The sequence below is a fragment of the Anticarsia gemmatalis genome, chromosome 12 (assembly GCF_050436995.1).
Source record: "Anticarsia gemmatalis isolate Benzon Research Colony breed Stoneville strain chromosome 12, ilAntGemm2 primary, whole genome shotgun sequence".
Taxonomy (NCBI): Eukaryota; Metazoa; Arthropoda; class Insecta; order Lepidoptera; family Erebidae; genus Anticarsia; species Anticarsia gemmatalis.
In genome coordinates this window covers 7,828,240-7,850,041 of record NC_134756.1, presented here as the reverse complement: position 1 = coordinate 7,850,041, position 21,802 = coordinate 7,828,240, and the positions used below count along the sequence as shown (strand labels likewise).

Genomic DNA, 21,802 nt, shown 5'->3' with positions numbered 1-21,802 from the left:
AATAGCTTAAAATTGCTTATTTACTTATAGTTATGTTGTAATGCGTGTTCAATTACATAAAATAATATTATTATTCAAAACATAAAGAGACTTTCAAATGCGAAAAAATAAATGGTTATCGCTGTGACATTCACAGCAATAATATGCTGCTGTATAACTAAAAAAAAAATTCATGGAACTGAAAGTGTGTTACTCTGACTAATTAAACTAAACAGCCTAAATACTCACACGTCTGCGAGACCAAACACATAAATGTAGCAGATTTTAAATACCTGTGTATTCTGTGGAAGTGTGCATAAAATACTTAATTTTATTATTATCCTCAAAATACACTGACACAGAAACGCCAAAAACGTTATTCCCGCATTATCATAAATGCAACTTAAAATGTAATAAGGAGCGAACTTTGGCCACTTGGCAGTGATTTCATTAGCAGGCTAATTGCTTGAAGTGTCATTAGTCGCGTCGGATTGAGCGTGACGAGCAAAGCGCACCTGGACATTGTTCTTTCAAATGGTTTTGGAAGTGATTAAGGCCCCCCTCGTCGGGCAAAGCATTACGCGGATGAAGAGGCACGGTGGAGGCTGAGCCGACGACCACGGACCACTTGATTGTTAGACGCCGCGGGAAACGCGCGCGTAAAACCACCACTTAGAAAATCCTCGCGAACTTACGCACGCTTTGTCAAGTCACGCGTTTTGTGATCCAAGTTAGTGGTAGTGTTGTCGAATGAACCAGTGTGTCTGTGCGCTTTGTGCAACATGAGGCTCAGTGTGAGGTGAGTACGGTATGCTAATGTGTAAAAAATGCGCTTTTGGCGCGTTTGTTTTAAATATTTACTAATACCGGCAAACCTGTGCGGAAAATTTAAAAATGGTAATGGCAATAAAAAATTCATCATAATAACATCAGATAATATAAACGAATAACGCAACGAAGAAGAAAATAATAAAAAAGTAATATTGTCTACTCGATAATTCTAATTCAAAAAGAATCTGGTGCACTTTCAGGAAGAAAATTAGAATTCACGATACCGCAAAAATGCACAACAAATTCGGACGCGTTCAAATTACTTTCAATGTGTAACGGCGACCCTACAATCAATTTCATTGGCAAAGAATGTACAGTTGGACAAATAAATCAATAGAAATAAGTAAATTCGCGACGCTACAACAAAATTATATTTGTACTAGTTCTGTGACCCCGCTACGCTTGAACGGAATAAAAGCCATAGCTTATTTGCATCGGAGCCTCCAAAAGCAACAATTTAGCAGCTGCTGCAGGTTTGAGGCCGATATTTTCGTCTATAGATTTGACAGTTTACCGCAAGATAATTTATTGTGCTATTGTTCTCATTTCTCATTGCTAGAGTGCATTTATTCAGGGCCTGTGTTACTTTTCAAATGTAACGAATCATTAGATGTTTCGCAGCGGTCGAGATACTGAACTTCTTGGTAGTTTAAACAACAGCAACACGGACCGTTTAGCATCCATTACGAGCTTATTTAGAATAGATATAAATGATTTCCAAGAAAGTTGAATTGAATTGAAAATAACTTTTTCCAATTTCATTAACACAAATATACCGGCGAGAGGTTTTTGTATGGTCCTAGAATATTAAAGGCTGCACATTTTAGCAATTATGATGAGCTTTTCAGTTAAGCTCGAAAGTTGGACTAGGAATAAGTTTTTATCAGGGAGAATTGTACTACGGTACTAGTTATTGTAAGATAGTTGACATAAATGTCTTTTCCATCGACACCTCATCCCAACCCCTCATCTCAGTTCGAGCAAATTTTATTCAAATCCCGAAGTGATGTGCTGTACATCTTAGATGCGTAACAGCAGTCAGGTTCGAAAGTCGCTGAACGAAGTCAATCTTTTAAAACCTTAAACTGTTCAGGCTTATCCTTTTTTGCAGACAGTAACTGCTTTTGTTTAAGTACTTATAAAACAAGGTATTGTAAATGGTCTGCCTATAACAGCTGACTGAACCTACGCCGTTAGAGCTGATGATCAGATGTTGAGTGACGTCACACAGCGTCAGGTCACAGTAGTGATGTGTTGTCTCGAGGTGTGAACCCCTTGCCTCGCCACCCGTGCACTAACGGTTCGTTCCGCACACCGCCCCCACTTATCTCTACAATGTGTTAAAACTCGGGACTACCCTAAGTGACATACGCTTCTAAGTAGCTCTTCAATCAACATTAGAACAGTTTCATTTTGTTGATGTACTGTTGTACTGTCAGTAAATAGTAATATAGCATCTCGATCAATTCAATGTTTTATGTTTTGTCACGTCTTGGCTAAAATCTAAAATAATGAGAAACTTCTTTGATCTTGTCATTTGAGTAGTATGAATGAAAATAAGTATAAAATATGGTTGGATGAACGAAACGTCCCTAAGAAATACTAACCATAATTAACTTTTGAGTCACTACTATGAATGTAAACTAGCTAAAATTATATATAGCAAAAAGTCGCTTCTTTAGCGCCTTTCTTTAATACGATTTCAGCAGTTTTAGTCTTGTCTCTTGAAGTCTTAGGCACATCGGCACATACAAACAACGGTCGCAAAGTACAACTATAATCATACAAGACTCCTGCCCGCGGAAAAGCTACGGACGTTGTTATAATATCTAATACTTAATATGTCTATTAATGTTAGTATTTTCTGTAGCATTACAATTATTTTTTCTATCAAAAATCAACCTACACTCTGTAAACATCTACCAACTAGCCAGAAGTAATGTCAATTATAATATTAAGGTAAAATAACTTATTTCTATCAAGTTACTTATTTTCGTAGAAGATTAATCATGACGTTTTCTTGTATTGATGGACGCGCATCAGACTTGAATGCCTCGCATACTTGTCAGAAAGAAGAGCATACGGGATGAACGTCCTTGAGCGTACATTATGACCTAGTTATATCGCATTAAGTGAGCATGCACGTAGAATGTTTGTGAGGAAGCGGTAATGAGGCCGTGCGATGCGAGATGTAGGAAACGGCGCGAGGCCGAGCGCTTCCGACCATTACCGAAGACCCCCGAATGCGCCTGGGAGATTTACTTCATATATTATGCAACAAAAAAATAATTTTATAAAGGAACTGTGTATGATATAATAAGCTTCCGTTTTAGTGCAATTTGACCGTCACCTTTGCAACTCGACCAGCGTGAAGAATGATTTATTAGTTTAGACTGTGTAGATTAAACAATCCAAATTGCTGAAATGATTGTAGCATAACAATGTTATGTGAAGTTTGAGCTAATAACGTGTAGCAAAAAACTGGTAATGTTAATGTTTAACCATTTCAAATTACGTCCCAGACTGAAAATGGCAAAAGATATTTGCAAAATATTTATTTCATTATGTACACAGTCATTGACTATTGCACTAGTCATACTTTATATGTACCGATATCGTATGGCAACTTAATCGAGCTCATTGTCCAAGTTCAAGGCTTGCGAAGTGCTACGCAAATGTCGTGTGAACAAAAGACATAAACGAGCACTACGAGCTTTGACGCTACGACGCGACTACGAAACTTGTTTACTCACTTTAGTTTAAGATATTTTGTTCAGAATATTTGTTATACGTGTAATTGTTTTATACCGTCTTTAAGAAAACGAAGAAATAAGTTACACTGTGTATTTTAATATCTCTTCATTGAAGTGCAAGTGCACCTTTTACGGAGCTTTTTTTAAGATTTTTTCACTTTTTTGGTATGTTTTTATGGAATTTTACTATTTTAATGGGATAAAATAACGCTGTTTTATCAAGAGAATTACCTTGCTACCTTCCCAAGTTTGCTTTATTACTACGTTGAGTTCTTTAAAAATTACATAATTTGCCAATCTGTTATTAATTAATAATGAGTCTTGTGATCCTGAACGACTTCGTTTTCTTCTAAAACAAAACGTAAAATTGGTAAAAGGTTGTTATACAAATGTTTAGTAGTAAACAAGAGTGATCTGTGTGGTATCGTGCACTTCAGTCATCTCGACATCTCCCGCGGGGCTTCAACGGAACATGACCACCATTAGCCTCTGTTTACTTTGTTAGGAAACTTTATGTAGGTCTGGACTACGATACAAAGGAAGGAGGTCTTATAATAGATAAAGGCTTCATTAATAGATAACAGTAGAGTGATATGAAAATTCGAATTTACTTTGAATTGCAGAGGATTAGAAAAACGGTAGGTTGCAAAAATGCATTAAATTAACAAAGACTCTTATAGCTTAGAAACTGAATATAAAATTTATGTATGATAATAATTAAACGAAAATGTTAATTTCGTTGAACCATAAAATCTCCTCTACTCCTAAACACAGTCACCTATAATTTAAAGGTAATATTAATAGTCTTGATGATAGATAGGATCATAGGTTAATGTAATAATTTCCGCGGTAAAAAAATAATTAGGCACACATTTTCAGGATAATAAAAGCTAAGACCTCATTTAATATTGCCTATAACCTTATCGTCCTTTAAAGGTAGCGGTGCTTAAACAATGGCCGGTAAAGCTTTCAACTTGGACGGTAAACTTCACAATGGTTACAGCATATCGCCCCCTGGACACACGAATAACGGGCACTCGGTCGATCACGAAACGAATAACGATTATAACGATGATCGAATGATCCAACGTTAATTGAACTCGCGATCACGAACTCTTGTCTCTTGTTGTGCGAGTCTTTACGTAATGTTAGAAAAATAACAAATATATTTTGGTACCTATCACATTTCCCATACATATCCAAGGGGTAACAAAATGATTTCGATTCATATTTTTCAGTGTATCGTGTCTTTACGTAATGTTAGAAAAATAACGAAAATATTTAGGTATCACATTTCCCATAAAAATATTCAGAGGGTCAGAGTCAATGATTTGGATTCATATTTTTCAGTGAATTGTGTCTTTTCGTAATGTTAGAAAAATATCAAAAATATTTTTGTATCACATTTCCCATAAAAATATTCAGAGGGTCAGAGTCAGTGATTTGGATTCATATTTTTCAGTGTATCGTGTGTCTTTACGTAATGTTAGAAAAATATCAAAATTATTTGAGTATCACTCTTTACTTAGGTACATTTCCAGAGGGGTAGCAAAATGATTTAGATTCATATTTTTCAGTGTATCGTGTGTTTACGTATTATTAGAACAATATCAGAATATTTTGTTATCACGTTTCCCATACATATTCAGAGGGGTAACAAAATGATTTAGATTCATATTTTTCAGTGTATCGTGTCTTTACGTAATATTAGAAAAATATCGAAAATTATTTTTAGTATCACTCTTTATATATTCGCACGTTTGGCGCAGTGGTTTAAGCGGTCACCTCGCCGCAACAACTGTAGCGCCGCGTGTGGTGGGTTCGAATCCCACCCGGGACAAATCTTTGTGTGATGAGCACGAGTATTTGTTCTGAGCCTGGATGTTAATTTATCTATATAAGTATGTATTTAGAAGTATATAAGTATGTTTATATCAGTTATTTGGTTACCATAGTACAAGCTCTGCTTAGTTTGGAATCAAATGACCGTGTGTGAGTTGTCCAATAATATTTATTTATTTATTATTATTTACTTACTTTTCCAGAGCGGTAACAAAATGATTTAGATTCATATTTTTCGGTGTATCGTGTGTATTTACGTAATGTTAGAAAAATATCGAAAATTATTTTTGGTATCACTCACATTACTTACATTTCCCTTCCAAGGGGGTAAAAATGAAAAGCTTGCAGCTTTCAGATTCCTACTACTACTCATTTTTATCTTTTTGTTTGAATCACGAGTTCTACGAAACCATTGATGTAAGCTTGACAGTCAATTCCTTTGACAGACAGGTAAACTAAACTACAAATAAATTGAAAGACGCAGTTTAACTAACTCATTTCATAAAAACCTTTTGTTACGATTCCGTTACAAGTTAGGGTAGCTACAGATAGACAGGGAAGATTCCGTAAAGACAGACACAGATTGACAGTAATCAGATATCAAATACTAAATTCAATTACATTGCTGTTAAATTCGCAATGTTTTTTCTCATTTCTGACAAACACGTCACGTTGTGAGTTGTGCACAATGATTAGTCAGTTTCGGTTGGTCTGCTCGTGTTATTGGTCTAAGGACACGGGGGTTACGGTCTATTGCTGAGGTCACTGACCTTAGACCACCAAGCATGGTTTTCTACCATCGAAGAATAGAAATTGACCATTAGAATGAGATGAATAAACACGTAACGGATTATTGAAAAACAATTGTATTTATTTTAATTTGGTTATTGTTTTTTGATACGACCTATGCCTTGTATCTCTACTAACAGATAGGATTATGTTGACAGAGTCGTGCTATCAGATGATAGATATGACTTGCATAACTTACGATCTAGATACTAGTCTCTAAATAATGTTTTATTTTATTTATCTAAAAGAATAATTTTCTGAATGCGTAAGTGACTGCTGCCGTTCGTAATTTAAAGTTTGGTAAAGTTTTACGTTTAAGCTCATTTACTTATATATTTTCGAATAATGTAAAGTTGTGACTCAGATTCATATCCCGCGTATAAGCGAGGCACGTATGTCTGTATACCGGCTGTAATGTACACAAATATGCTTAGCAACAGCGTATTATTGAATTAAATTAGTTTGTCGTGACTTACAATTTGTTGCACTAATGAGTATGACATTAGTCATTGATGACCACTCGCATTCTTTACTTCGCAATATTATAGACCGCCCAATCGCATAGCTCAACTTTTCATCCAAAATATAAGGAAAACGATAAACTACAATTCGAGTAAATCAAATCAGAAGCTTTAACAGAATTGTATTCGACGCGTAAAGACGCGGTACAGTTCATCATCTAATTGACTTTTTATGCATAAAGTTCGTTACACGACACGCAAGATTCGTTCACCTTTAACTTTTCCAGAGAGCACATTACAAATAGAACAAAATATCAATTTAAATCGCGTAATATGATATTTACGTAATGTACGTGATTCAACAATTTCATAGGTACTGTGATTGATATTGATTCTCTGGGATCAATCCAATCCTGCAGCCTGTCATTACCCCGCCGTGTCTTTTGACCCGTCATTAGATAGAAGCCGTTTGTACAGAACAATGCGCCCGCGCCGCCGCCGCCGCCGCCGCCGCCGCCGCCGGTACTGACCGCCGCGATACCAAGTTTAGCCACGTTTACTTACATTTGTTTGCCGATATAAGTAATCATTAGAATGTATCACGATTCAATTTCATCCGTCCGCCTAACATGTTATTGAATAAATTTCTTTATTTTATCTGCGGTTAATAAACGCAGATAATCTATTGTAATATATGACTTCGTATTATTCAAGTATAACGTATAATTTTTATAAATTTTGTTTCAGATTTATCATCGTGTGCAGTTATCTTATTATGTCGAGAGTAAGTTATTTTTTGCAAAACGTTTCAGTAGCCATGGGTCATGATTCATAGGCTAATGGTTTAAAAGATTGACCCTATTACATTTCATAGAAAACCTTTATTAAGATTAACTGGATTTGATATTGTATCGAAATTGAAAATGAGTTCAAATCGAAATATTCTTTATGCCAGTTTGAAGAAACGTTGGTGTTCTTTGTGAAGTAATCATAATTACATGTAATATACAATACAAACAAATATAATACAAAACCGTAAAACTTTTTATTCGAATTGGATTCGTCTTTGTAAGAATAATCTTTTGTACTAAAGTTAACGATTTTATTTATATTATTAAATACCTATGTACTTATTTGCTGTCGATCGTAACACAAATAATTAAAATTTAAGACTAAATCTCTTTTGTCATAATTACTCTATGCAAATTGCAAAGTTTAACAGTACTCACTTGCCACCTTTTCAACGTTCATACTGTTCGTAGTAATTCGTAGCCAGTATACAGGTACAGTTAAATTTAACTGTGCTTATAGGTATGTGATAAAAATGGCAATTTTCAAAATGTTACAAAATCACATTTCCATAAATAATGACTATCCACTTATATCATTATTTCGGAAACAGTCTTTGTAAAGCAAATTAGTTGTAGAGTAAAGATGCTATTAAATATTGTTAGGAATAAAATAATACGTAATGTTTCTTATGTTGTAGACGATGTCGTAAGGCATTGTGATATAATGCAATTGATAAAATTACATTCTTTTAGTCGTTGGTATTATGACTAAAATAATTAATTTTAGTATTCTATAATGCATATTCAAATTTGTGCTTATTTACGAAAATTAAAATGCATAAACAATATATAACAATAAGTCTGTCACACGGTCTAAATCATTGTAGGTTACGAGCTTAACAGCAAATAAGTAGGATTTTCAGGGAAACCATTACTAATTATGGGGTGAAAATTATAACTTTCATCAGAAACTGTTTTTAAAATGTGTCAGTGCCCGAATGATATCCTGTTATTTCATTAATAATAGAATATGGACATTAATATACAGATAATACGTTTTTAACTCTTTTATTTTCCACACAGCATGCGGACTCGGCATCCCAACACATAGATTCAGCGGAATACTCCGAGTCCACGGAGATATCAATAGTCTCGTCAGCGAGTTCGTCCTCGTCTTCCACGGAACTTCACGAGGGATCTGGCGATGACCCGCCGGATCCATCATCTTCTAGTATCAAGGTAATCAATATTTTCATACATACATTAGGTTATCATACCTACCTTTTCCCAAAGGCGTAGACAGAGACCAAAGAACGTCAGTTGGTACGATCCTTACAAACTTCCAATGCCTCATTCACATTCATTCATCTGGTCATACAGAAAAAAATGATTTAGATATAGAAATAATTAATTCAAGAAAATGAGTCTTCTAATTTTTCAAGTCAATATCCTGTGGATATATCATTTTCAATTTCTAAAATGTTCCCTGGCTTCAGTTATTTCGTACATTGATTTGATTGATGATTGATGATTGATGATTTTCAAGTCATCTTCTTATTACAGAATGAAACAAGGGAAGCTCTGAAAAGCGATGGCAGTGAACAGGATCCGGTGAGTTCAATTTATTATTATCAAAGCTACATAGAGGTAAAGTAGTGAGGTATCTTAATAAGCCAGGAAATAATACGTGTTACACGAATTACACAAACGTAAGAAAGTGAAGATGAACCATAATATCTGTACATTGGTTTCACTTTCTAGCATTCATACAGCGGCCTTGAAACAGGTTCTATATATTCGTACTACACTGTACCTACATAGCTACGAGTTCGAACCAACTCGAACAATACAACCTCTAGATATAAAAGAATACGCCACCGCTCAGGCCTGTCTCTTTCATCGTGCTTAATGGCTCCGAAAATAGCCAGATTTGTTAACTACTTACAATTTATAACTCAATTATTCGCGAGATTTTTAGATTGCCTGATTCTTTGTGTAGCCGAACTGTGCGTGGACAATCGAGAACTGAAACTATTGTTGTTTTTAACCGCTAGGGGCATCTCACCTTTTCAATCTACAAAACCAATGTTGATAAACATTTCATAAAAATAATAAAAATAAATTGGAAATTCATTCGCTTTCTCAGAATTACAGTTTGTTTTTCTAATGTTCAATAAAGATACGAGTAAATAGTTAAGCATTTTTTTAACCAACACACAATGTAAACGTTTCAACGCACCTATCTACTTAATTATTTATTTTCACTTTTCTAACAACAGTGGCCATGATCATGAATTGGACTAAAAAGTGCGTTGGCTATTTTGGGCCATAGAAAAAACTGTCTGTTCAAATAATAATCACCGTGATCGCACAATTACTCATGGGTTTAAATACAGAAATGGGTGAAAGGTGCGACATAATAGACCAATTTACACCCATTTGTACGACTATTGATAAACTGATTGAAAGAATTCTTCTAAGAATACACGATTCGACGCAGTCGGTCTTTTCCTTTCGTTTTGCGGAATTGCTGCACTTATTTGTGACATTGGTTTTACGGTCAATTTTTGTTGAGCGCGATTGGTATGAAGTTCTGTTTGACATGTAATCGGACCTACTTTTAACTAGTGCAATTAAAATTCAACAATACGCACGCGAGACTCGCGAATTTCGGATTTCAATTTATGTCATTTCACACTAAAATCGTTGAGGGAAAATGCTAATATTGAAGAAGCGTTAGGGAAAATCCGTGAAATTACTGTTTTGTATATTTTCGTATAACAGTAATGAAATATATTGAAATAATAGATACAATGGGTAAAAAAACGATTATTTGTTTTGCACGCGTGAGTACCCCTGGCGTGGCACGCATACGGCAGGCTCGGTAGAGGTTGCTTAACTCGCTAGTAGTGCAGTGGCGGTCTGAATGGAGGAGGCCACGCCGCAGCCTCAGAGCTTGTGCAATACAATATTGAAGTTGCGAAGGGCTTTTCTAATCTGATTAGGTTATCATCTGTAGTTCCGTTCCAGTTTTGATACGCGTAGTGCACGTGGAAAATTAGTTATCAATGAGTTTACTCGTTACAATATCCTTTGTTTACTTTAGTACCTAAACCTAAGTTATATTCATCGTTTTGTTTAAAACACCACTTTCATCTGATTACTGTTACATATGACGGCGATAGTTATACAAAGTTTTAAGATTTTTGTCGTTTTCCAGCATGGGGCTTATCAATTCAAATACGGTAACGAAATAATATTTATTAGCAACTGTCTGCAACCAACGTTATTATTGGAATAAGTAAATTTGCCGTTTGCTGAGCTTTGAGTCGAAAGGAACTTTCCTGTCTTGAAGTTTCCGTCACCTTATTTTTCTTTGTCTAATTCAGACAGACATGTTCAGCGAAGTTGATAAGCACTCGTCACCTAATTAACTCATCATAATCGAATTAAATCGTGAGAATGTGCTACTGTTACTGTTTGTTCCAACACACAAGCAAGTGTTAGATGAGAGATATCCATCTGACCCGCGTGTCGCGGTAGGCAGGCGAAATACCTGTTATTTGCCTCACATTGTATTTAAACCATGAACAACGGTTTGTTTGCTCCACATTTTAGTTCCCTTTGTGATATGTTATTAATATTGTGACAACATCTGACCTGTCTGGTGGGAGACAGCACGTAGGGACACTACCGTTATACGATTGTATTTATTTACCGTAAAGAATTTAGGGATTTGAAAACTAACCTTAGACAGATTATTATTTACAGAAGTAGTAGAGCCTTTTCAAGCTCCTCCACATTAATTAAGTAGTTGAATTTAAGTTTTCAATAAGAGTTGTTATAATTATGAATTTTGATAACGAAGAACAGCTATTTGTAATTGAATGTCTCTTCACTGTGTAAGTAAGCTGTATACTTTCTGCTGTATGCTTTCGTTAAATAATACATTTATCTATAGAGTGAAATATTGAGTTCGTGATCGTCACTTACATAAATGTAAACCAAAGTACCTTTGACAATGGAACAATATTCATTTTGTAAGTTCGATGTTGAATGTAAACGTTCCGTGAAATACTATATTGTTCCAGTTATATTGAAGTTATTTCAATTTGTTAACAGTTACACAAAATAATTTTACGATGATTATTCTATAAAGGAATACTTATTTACAGTAAGATCATACGTACCGAGTTAGGCGGCATTAGTGACACGAAAAGTGCTAGTTTTAAGTATGTTTATTGGTTATGAAAGTGAAGTGCTCCAATTTCGTGTCATTTCTATTTCTACGGATAAACCATGACGCACTATGTTGTGGCCCCGATGTTGTTTGTTGTTTTATTGGAATCAATTTGTCAAAGTGATGTGGCGACGACGGCGGCGGTGGCGCTGGCGGTGGCACGGTGCACCGTCACTCCACTGGCCCAATTTGATAATGCGTAGGTAGTCGGCGCCGGCGCTGCGTGGCTGCCGTGCGAACCGCCCTGACACACTTACTGCCATTTATCACTTTTTTGTGCAAAACTTTCAAGGGGTCGTGACTTTGAAATGGTGCATTACCGTCACTGTAATTTGATAGTTTGTTTTTCTACTTTTTGTTGGTAATGGCTGTTGAATATGATAATGTACAACGAAGAACAAGCTGTTACTTTCCGGATTTTTGTTTGTTTTGCTTGATAATGGACGTTTATGTGGCTAATTAGCGGAGGTTGTAACATGCGTTGAAGGCAGTCAAAAGTCGCGTGTGCCGGAACTTGGTAGTTAAGATTTTGTTATCTCAGGGCTATCTAATGTTGCACCACCTCCGCGGCATACGTCTTGTTGATGTGCCCCTCTTGTTAAGAGCGCTGTACTAAATTAGTCATTTATATTTAATATCGCATTGTGCTGCTCTACTGTTGACGCAATTTAGTACATAATTAAACTTAAGGGCAGATTTCACAATGACGTGAATATGAATTATATCCGGAATATTTGAATGATGTTTTAAAAGTACGATAACGATCGTCTTCCTTTAAGAATGATACAATTTATGTTAACTAGTACTATAGGAAACAATGTAGCAATATTATGATAATGGCCTGAAGAGATTTTATCATGATATAATGAAAATAATTAAACACAAACTCACTAATTCTATGAATAACATTTCAGCGCCTATTCTTCTAGCTTTTCCAAAACTTAAGCACAGGGTATTTAAAAAGGGACATAATTATGTAGGCGACATTAAATTTTTTTACAATAAAGATTTTTTGAAGATTAGTATTTAGCAGACCCTCCGATCACACATGAAAATCGACCAAACACTAATTATATATTTTCTATTTAGGTGGTATTCCTGTCAGATAAGAACAGCTACATCCCGGTGAGCATCAAGCCTCGCTCGCCGCAGGTGGACACGGCGTGGCGCGAGCCGCCCGCGTGGGAACGAGAGTATCGCAGGCATCGTACCAATGGGAGCAGGGTGCAATGTAAGTTGATATTTCTGAACATTTCCTAGTATCCGATAGTTATTCATTTCTTAAATTTCGAACTCGTCTAATCTTTCTTCATATATGTTTATGTGCTTTTTGAGCAATTTACCACCAGAGATTTCTTTATTCGTGTCGATAAACTTAAACAATAGTCCAGAAACCAGTCAGTCTGGAGACGTTACTATGGTTTTACTTAAAAGCAAGTTGGTTAAACTATCTGTGAGCAGTAAAAGCTTGCCACGAATTATCAAGCATTTGTTGCTCGATCACGTCTAGTTGAAATTGTCATCAGAAGATCTTGAGGGATAACCGACTTGCAAGTTCATAAAAGAAACAAATGACTCATAATTAAGACGATTCTCTTTCCTTTCCACTAACCGTAACGGTGTTAGTAACGTATACGATTAACTTTATGATATAATAGAATAATTTACACGGTATCCAACAAGTATTGTGCAACCGGACAAATTGAGATGTTATCTGAAGCGCGTGGCGCCGCGCTTGCGTAACCCTTTGTTTCCCTTTTTATAAGTTTTTATTGAACCATTCAAAATAGCAGGATTATAATGGTTACGATCTTTCCGATACCATTGTCGGCATTGTCCGCACATGACAGAGTGCGATAGTTTTAAGAATACATTTACACGTGATGAGAGACTTCTTATTGTTTGTCCACAGATATAGAAGCGGAGTGTCAAGATGATTTTATGAAGATTAGAGTTGGATTCAATGGATCTTTTGCAGGACTAGTTTACTCAGCAGGTAAAGACTTTCAACCAAACTAATTTATACACATTACAGTCTCTCTTATCCTTATAGAAAGATAACTAGTCGACAATAACCCTATCTATTACTAAGCTCTACTTAGTTAGGCTTGAATCAAGTACTTTAATCTTCAAAGATAAAGTTAAGAAGACAATGTACAGTGACATGATCTCTATCAATGAAACGGAACTTTGACGTTCTCAAGGTATCTAGGAAGCCACGGCTAACTGTCACTTGGGTCATGATATCAGTCATCATCAGCCCTGTGTGCAGATATGTGGAACAATTAAACCGCGAGATTAGACAAGTGTCATTACACTGTTATTGTTACAACCGTCTAGAGCTAGTACGCAACTCAGACATTGTATCCACTGCCCATGGAGGTATGGACGTATGAAACGAATCTGTGTATGTATGAAATGTAGGAATAGCTATATAAGCTCTCTTTTTTAATTATGAACTCTAAATAATCTGTGTGAGATGATCTAATTAGTTTCCCTTAAAAACTCGCGTTTCTTCATCATTTGGTTTTGACTATCGTGAGTAAGCTAGCTGAATTGTTGACAGCTACGTACAAGATATATAATTTGTAACGAAAAAATATAAAATAATACTTCGCGATCAAAAAGAGGAGCCGAGAATTCTAGATCTTCTCATTGTCCCTACCTTCTAGATTACCGGTTAATTTAATTTATCTATCTTTGACAAGGATTCAAGGCCTAACCCTTCCCCCTTGTTTGGGAGGAGACCCTTGCCCTGCAGTGGGACAGAAATGGGTTAAAAAAATCTATGATAGTATTTAAAATTAATAAATGATTTTATTTTGTATCGGTGCATGTGTGTACGTATGACAGTACTTCATTGTGATTCTGATCGCGTATCACAAGTTCACAAGGGCGTGGGCACGTTGGATGTTCTGAGATGATAATTCTGCAACGTGATGCGTTTGACAGTTACCGTACACTGAAGAAGCTTTGTGAATATAGATGTAGTTTCTGCGAGACATCTGTGCAAAGGTCAGATTGTTTAAACTAGATCTTTGAGGTATTTAGGCTCTAAGCACGTTTGCAACAGGTGGGAATTAAATAAGAGATTCTTCGTCTTTTGAAAATGGTTTCAAAACAAATACAAAAATATAATATTTCGTGGGATCGAGTAATTAATTGAAAGTATTGTCATTTGGGCTAATTATATTTAAAGTGAGAGAAGAGTAGGTAGAGTCTCTGAGTCTATTACAAGTTCTCAAAAAAAATGTGTGAAGCGCCTAAACTGAGTAGGTACTATCTTCAATAAATAATTGTTAAAAACATAAAATTTAATGGTTTTAGGTGCTTTATTACTATAAAGAAGTCTTTAAAGTAATAAAGTGTGTATCAACATTCAATCGCGAAGCTACGACAAAAACATAATCTAATTCGCCCTCACTACCACGCTACAAGATTACTACCTAGGCATTAAACGTACAGTATTAAGTGTGTACAATTTACTAGTATTACCCTATTACTGTGAGATGTGAGATTAGTTTCAGCATTGTTTAGCCATACGTGAGACGAACGTTAATTCACTTTACCGTTACTATAAATGACTACTTTATCAAATAAACACTCGGTAAAGTAATTAACTAGTAACTTTTGACCCTCTTTTAGCACATTTTATAACCTTTTCACCTAAATAACGTAGTATTTTGTCGGTTTCGGTTTCTAAACACTTTCTTTGAAGTGTTTATTGCTGTGGCTAGGTCAATGTGAATTACTTGCGGTGGACCAAATTGTACCTAATGTCTTAGTTTGAATGTCGTGACACTGTTTTGCGATCATCATCATTTTATCCGGCTGTTGCATCCAGATGTTAAAATTGGTCCTTTTATTTCGTCACAAGTGAATACTTACACTCAGATTTTTTTTTGTTTCTCGAGTATCGCCCATTTCAGCCCATTTTAAGCTTTATCATAGCGTTTTTTAGTTTTTGTACCTTTTTGGTAAAATGGATCCATGAGTATTTTATGTTGTAAAATATAATATATCTTGTAATTCAAAATCTATCTTTATTGATAGCCCCTCGGAGCAAATGTCCTACAAATGGTCTTAAATGAGATATTTACAATCAAATGATTTCACAGGCTACTCCTACGATCCAGATTGCATGTACATAAACGGCACGGGCAGAGATTACTACGAGTTCTACATTCAGCTGAACAGATGCGGAACACTCGGACGGAACGGACAGCACGACGACAGCAGGAAACATCCCACTGTGAGTTTCTTTACCTATCACAGTTTCTTATTTGTATTTCTTTAGACACTTTTTGGACTGTTTTCTATAAACAACAGTTTCATTATAGTAGTGTTTACTGCGTCTTGTTTATTTATCAATTTATACGATGATATCAACTCCAGAATTTTGTTATTATTGTAACGGGAGAATAATATAGAAAAGCTAAATTACCCGCTCTCAATTATGGTTAAAAGCTCCATTTGACATACTATGAAGCTCGTAGACACTATTATGAAACTTGTAGACTTCCTGATGATTAGGCTTAAATTGTTAACGATTAACTCCAGTTTATTTATAATACCTATATGAAATTACTTAGTTGAAGTAAATTATTGCACCAAGTATTGTTCACCCATTTTCGATTCCTGCAAGCAACAAAAAACTATGTAGCCCTAACTTATTCACAACAATTGGACTTTTTCATTGGTAAAATTCATTTCAAGTGTAGTGATTATTTATCTACAGCAAAAAATAACCTCAAAATACCTGTAGGTACCATAATGAAAAATTGCTATTTAAGCTTACCAATACTTCCTTACGCTAAAACCCTGTATTGGTGTGACAGAAGAATCTGATGTGGAACACGATCACGGTGCAGTACAACCCGCTGATAGAGGAGGAGCTCGACGAACACTTCAAGGTCACCTGCGAGTACGGATACGACTTCTGGAAGACCGTCACCTTCCCCTTCTTGGATGTTGAGTGAGTATACTAAGAACTGGGTACTTAATTATTTTCAACACAAAAAGGGTCGGGCTTCATTCTTTACCTTTAAAAGGATATTTAAAAGGAATCTCATATACTTACCACATAGTTACATATTTTTCTACGGATTTACGTTGTCAATGACAAATCAGGATAAGTAATAAATATGAAAGAACCAAAATTGTTTGTTAAATACGAGTATATAAAATTGAAATCAGCGTGCCATCAAATTGACGTCGTTGGTCTTTCTAGTGTTAAGTTGCAGAAGGTCGAGGACTTTGAGGTCGGTTCTTTTCAGCAACGACTTTTTGTAAAAAAACGCTTGTTTTATGCGTTTCCAAAAGTTTAGATTTCGCCAAGTAAGAAAATCTAATAGATCAGAATTGAGTTCACCTACTGCTTCAGTGAGTCTGTTTAATATAACTCGGTAACGGATGACTTCCAAACAAAATTAAGTTAACTTTGTACTTTTTGTTTGTAAAACGCAACCGTTAGATTGGACCTCACTTCCATTCATGTTAACCAAATCTATTTTGGTCCAACCGAAGCTGCGTATCGCAGAATTTTATTACCTTTTTTAAATCTAAAAAGTGAAACTATTAGATGTTTATTTAGTTTTAGTAAGAAACCACAATAGTGTCGTCAAAGCATAGCTGATTAGACGTAGCGTCAGTCGATGAGGTGTCGCGCACGCATGATTCTGTTGACACAGATACCGACCGTCGACAAAGACGGATCGATAAATGAATATCGATTTAGATGCTTCCGAGAACTCGTTGAGATTCACAGAACTACAAAGATAGATATAGTGTTTCATTTCCATGAATTATTACACCGTTTTCTTTTAATAACTGAAGAAACTAATATGTGTGGACGCTATTAAAATTTGCATAAAAGGTTTTTTTTTGTCTTTTAAAGGGGCAATTAACATTGTATTTCGTCGTTTTTTACTATGTAATTATTAAACAAATTACCAAGCTTTGAGTTTCAACTGAGAATACTTACAACCACAAAACAATGTGAGACTTGTGATTGGTAATTATATAATCAACCTTCATAGTCAACAATACCTAAGTTAAGCTTAAAATACGGTGGGTATGTAATATTGTTTTTCGTGTACACAGAGTGGCAACAGGCAACCCAGTGGTGTTCACCCTGCAGCCGCCGGAATGTTACATGGAGATTCGTTCAGGGTATGGCGCTAACGGTGCGAGGGTGTCAGGCCCTGTACGTGTCGGAGATCCCCTGACTTTGCTCATCTACATGAGGAGTGCTTATGGTGAGTTGGTTTTTGTGTTGGTAGTTTCTATTATTATCCTGTTTTCTTTGAATTGAATGTCTGTCTGTTGTAGAGGTCATGGTTTTGTTAACTTATTTATGTGACAATGTTATGTGTGTGTGGTATAACAGCAGTTTACAATATTAAAGCTTTGATTGACTTATGTCATCAGCTGTTATGAATCTTAAGAAATATTTAGAGTTATCTAAAACCACTGAGTTGTTGTTTATTGGTTCCAGTTAATAGACATTTTTGAACTACGCGAATTCCTGAACGCGCGTGAAACGACTGGAACTAAAACATCGTTCAAAATAATTAACGCTCAAGGAAACTGACCGGTTTTGTTGTCATTAAATCATAATTACGGATTTTTTACCGTTTAGTCCGAGTGAACCAAATTTACCGATAACAATTAAATACCGTAACTTTAAGGGCCAACTTTAACGGTTCGATTATTAAGATCGCATGTTTGAATGCAATGCGGATCTAAAAATATCTCAAACAATTTCAATAAAGTGCTCGCGTTTTCGGCAATTCTTTTAATAAAACGGTATGGGAGCAATAACGTAGTTCAAACTGTGTTAGAATACCTACTAATTAATAAATACGAACACGGAATATGTGAACTCTGAAATAGTTAGAATTTCTTGGCAGTGTAATAAGGATAGGAAATCCGTTACATCCGTCTATATGTTAGAAAATCACGCACAACTTTTAGCCATAAATATGACGGAATTTTTACTGTTATTTTGTTAAACACAAAAATAAGATAATTTTATTGATTTTGTCATATTGGTATGGAGCACTAAAACTCTAAAGATGGTTATATAAATCCAGCAATAACATCAACTGCTGAGATTATGTATTTTTTTGTCACCTAAATGTATGAAAACGGTTTTTATTTCAGACGGTTTCGATATCGTGGTGAACGACTGCTTTGCTCACAACGGTGCTACGAAACGCATACAACTTATTGATGAGTATGGGTAAGTACATTTTTTATATACCTAGGTACTTAAATCTTAAAGTCAACAGACGACACCTTGTCACTCAAAAATGTTCGTTCCCTACAATTTCTGTAAAATTACTAGGTATAGTATACATTTCAGCCAATTTAAATATTATTGTTTATTTTCAAGATTGTGAAGGTAACGCAAGTGGAATATTCTTCTACTGAAAAACTTATCAAAATGTATTAATGCAGTGTAACAGTGATCTATCAACAAAACCAATTAATAAAACATTGCTATTCTTCCTTAGTTGTCCAGTAGACGACAAGCTGATTTCTCGCTTCCGCGGTTCATGGTCTGAATCGGGCGTGTTCGAGACTCAAGTGTACGCTTACATGAAGACGTTCAGATTCACCGGATCACCAGCGCTGTACATTGAATGTGACGTTAGAATGTGTCATGGAAGATGTCCTGTGAGTGTTTAACACCTTATTTTCATTTGTACCATTTATCTTATGGCTTTTTGTCAACCTCAGGCACCAAATAGGCGTTGTTTGAGGTCATCATTCTAATAAGGGTAGTTTTCAACTGCACTATTTAGATATGGTTTTGATTCTTAATTCAATGGGCAAGATCAACTTTAAAAAATAAAACTGATATCAATTATTATTAACTTATTTATTTCTCGAATCGTCGAACTATTTGGACTTAAGTATATTAGCTTTGTAGTCGCGATTATGTTGTTACCTAATTAACTTATTATCATTCGCTTCTGTTTTTAGTCTCAACCATGCCATTGGCGAAACATGAAAAGTGTGAAACGTCGTTCCATCGAAACTCCTCGTTCAGGCGTGGATCCCGCCGCGAGTGCTGCTCCACGACTGTCTGAGAACATCTCACTGTTCCAGTCTCTGAGGGTGCTGCAGGAAGGTGAAGAAGACTCCGAGCTAGCTGCCAGCACAGGTACATTCGTTAACAATATTACTATTGTAACAATATATTTATAGCACTTTTCCTAAGTTAACTACATGATCGAGCCATTCAAGATATTTGTTACATGTTTATATTCTTAAATATCTAAAGTTGTTCTTAGATGACTTTTTATGAGTACGGGCATGGGGTTGTAGATTTATTCCTAAGTTTAATTAATATTGTGTAAGAGACATCTTGCGAAGAAGATGTTCTAACGTAAACACTATAGTATTTGCCTATTTTCAACTGAATTCGTGTCAACCGTGGTAACCTTTTACTAAAACAAATTCAGCACAAATTGTAGAAAAATCATACAAAATGCCTTACATTACTTGTTCACAATGTACTAAGTTCATCCTTGTTCCTATTCCAGCGGCTCCTGAAGGACAGACCTGTATGAAGACATCAGCACTGTCAGCTATGATGGCATCATGCGGGGTGTTAATCGCAGCGCTATGTGGCGGAGTACTGGCCGCGGCGAGGGGCTGTCGACGAGAGGCGCGGTCTCCACACCACGCGTACGTCCCACATAAGGGAAGAATAAAATAAATTAATAATTAATAATATTTTATGATTGCTTAAATGGTAACTGTATGGACTGGTTTAGCGATTTGTTTGTCGTGTCAAATGTTTAGCGATGTCGCGTTTTGATTGAGATTGGTAAATTGAAGTTTTTGACTTGATATTTTTTGTATGCAGATAATTATTTTAAAGGAGGTCGGTCTTGAGGATTTTAACCTGAAATACAAATTTATTTCACGTATCTCAAAATCGACAGAATGTTTGAAAATGGTATATCATAAGAATGAGAGTAAAGTGTGAATTTTAATTATTTTTATAAAATTTATAGCAAGATTTCATCTACGAATGAAATAAATTTTGAATGAGATTAATTAAAGTTTGACTCAAAATAATCATTAAGACTTGTATTAGAAATTATTTGTAGTTTTAGTAGGTATATTAGCTTATTTAATAATTATTGTAATACTCGGACAAATTGAGAGGATCTATATTTTTATAATAAAATATACCTCCTCCGTTTGTCTTGCACTATTTATACATGCAGTTCTCAAAGTTGTGATAAAATAAGTATTAAATAGCGTTAACATAGTGTAATACAACGAACTATGATTTTATTTTTCATGTTGGCAATACCAGTGCTCCGTGTTGCCAGCGTAAATAGCATTTTTACAAAGCAAATATTAAATATTGTCGATATTGTCTGTCTGCATGGATGATGCGAGCTGAGATTTTTATTTTTCCATACCGATAATAAATAAAAATGTAATTATGACTTATATTACATGTCTAAAATAAAAAACAGTGTTGATCGCAAACGTTCAACAAGAATTTCAACGATCAAGTTATCAATTTTTATAAAAAAATAGGCAGTATATTTTCCATTAATTTATTTACAAAATAATTAAAAATAATCTGTAAATACTAATATAAGGCTATTACTGTAACTAGTGTTATGTAGATTTAATATTTTTATAGCGACATATGATATAATTTCCTATTATTTATACGGAGCGAGTGAAATATACATACAAATAATAGTGTATATTATGAAATGAGTAAATAAATAATTTTAAATAATAAATTCATGCATTTTTTAATAAAAAATACTGATCTCAACATTGTCATGACACTTTGTGTTCATTATTTCTCTTTTTAATAATGAGAAAGGTTGTTTCCACAATGCCTTCTTTTATAAAGGCATTATACAAACAACCGCAAAATGGTTGCTGTAATTATTGCGTTAGGCGTTTATATAGCGTATACAGTCAATTGACTACTAACCTGTCTATATAGCAAACGCTAGTATTACTAGCGTTAATAAATAAAAAGCAAAATAAAAAACTCAAATAAAACAAAATTATAAGAACACATTAAGTATATTAAATAATTGCACACAAACGTAAGTACATACTAAA

General features: G+C 35.0%; 1 protein-coding gene across 2 annotated transcripts; it reads left to right on the top strand.

Annotated features, from left to right (window-relative positions):
• Positions 1–584: 584 nt before the first annotated feature.
• Positions 585–21,801, top strand: LOC142977031 (uncharacterized). Of its 2 annotated transcripts, none has more exons than XM_076120705.1 (13): positions 585–778; positions 7,403–7,439; positions 8,530–8,685; positions 9,010–9,057; positions 12,776–12,917; positions 13,599–13,682; positions 15,805–15,938; positions 16,528–16,661; positions 17,789–17,943; positions 18,851–18,929; positions 19,204–19,366; positions 19,676–19,856; positions 20,239–21,801. In XM_076120705.1, exons 1-13 carry the CDS (start codon positions 762–764, stop codon positions 20,412–20,414), a joined length of 1,506 nt encoding a protein of 501 aa, XP_075976820.1. In that variant the 5' UTR covers positions 585–761; the 3' UTR covers positions 20,415–21,801. The 2 variants fall into 2 exon arrangements, with proteins under 2 accessions (XP_075976820.1, XP_075976819.1); XM_076120704.1 differs by having other exon boundaries at positions 16,525–16,661; positions 20,239–21,306.
• The last annotated feature ends 1 nt before the right edge of the window (position 21,802 follows it).

What these genes read in the sequence shown, in the direction of transcription:
- LOC142977031 (XM_076120704.1), top strand. An exon ending in AGGACTAGTTTACTCAGCAG is followed by an intron (nt 13,683 to 15,804) that starts GTAAAGACTTTC and finishes ATGATTTCACAG; the next exon opens with GCTACTCCTACGATCCAGAT. An exon ending in ACAGCAGGAAACATCCCACT is followed by an intron (nt 15,939 to 16,524) that starts GTGAGTTTCTTT and finishes TTGGTGTGACAG; the next exon opens with AAGAATCTGATGTGGAACAC.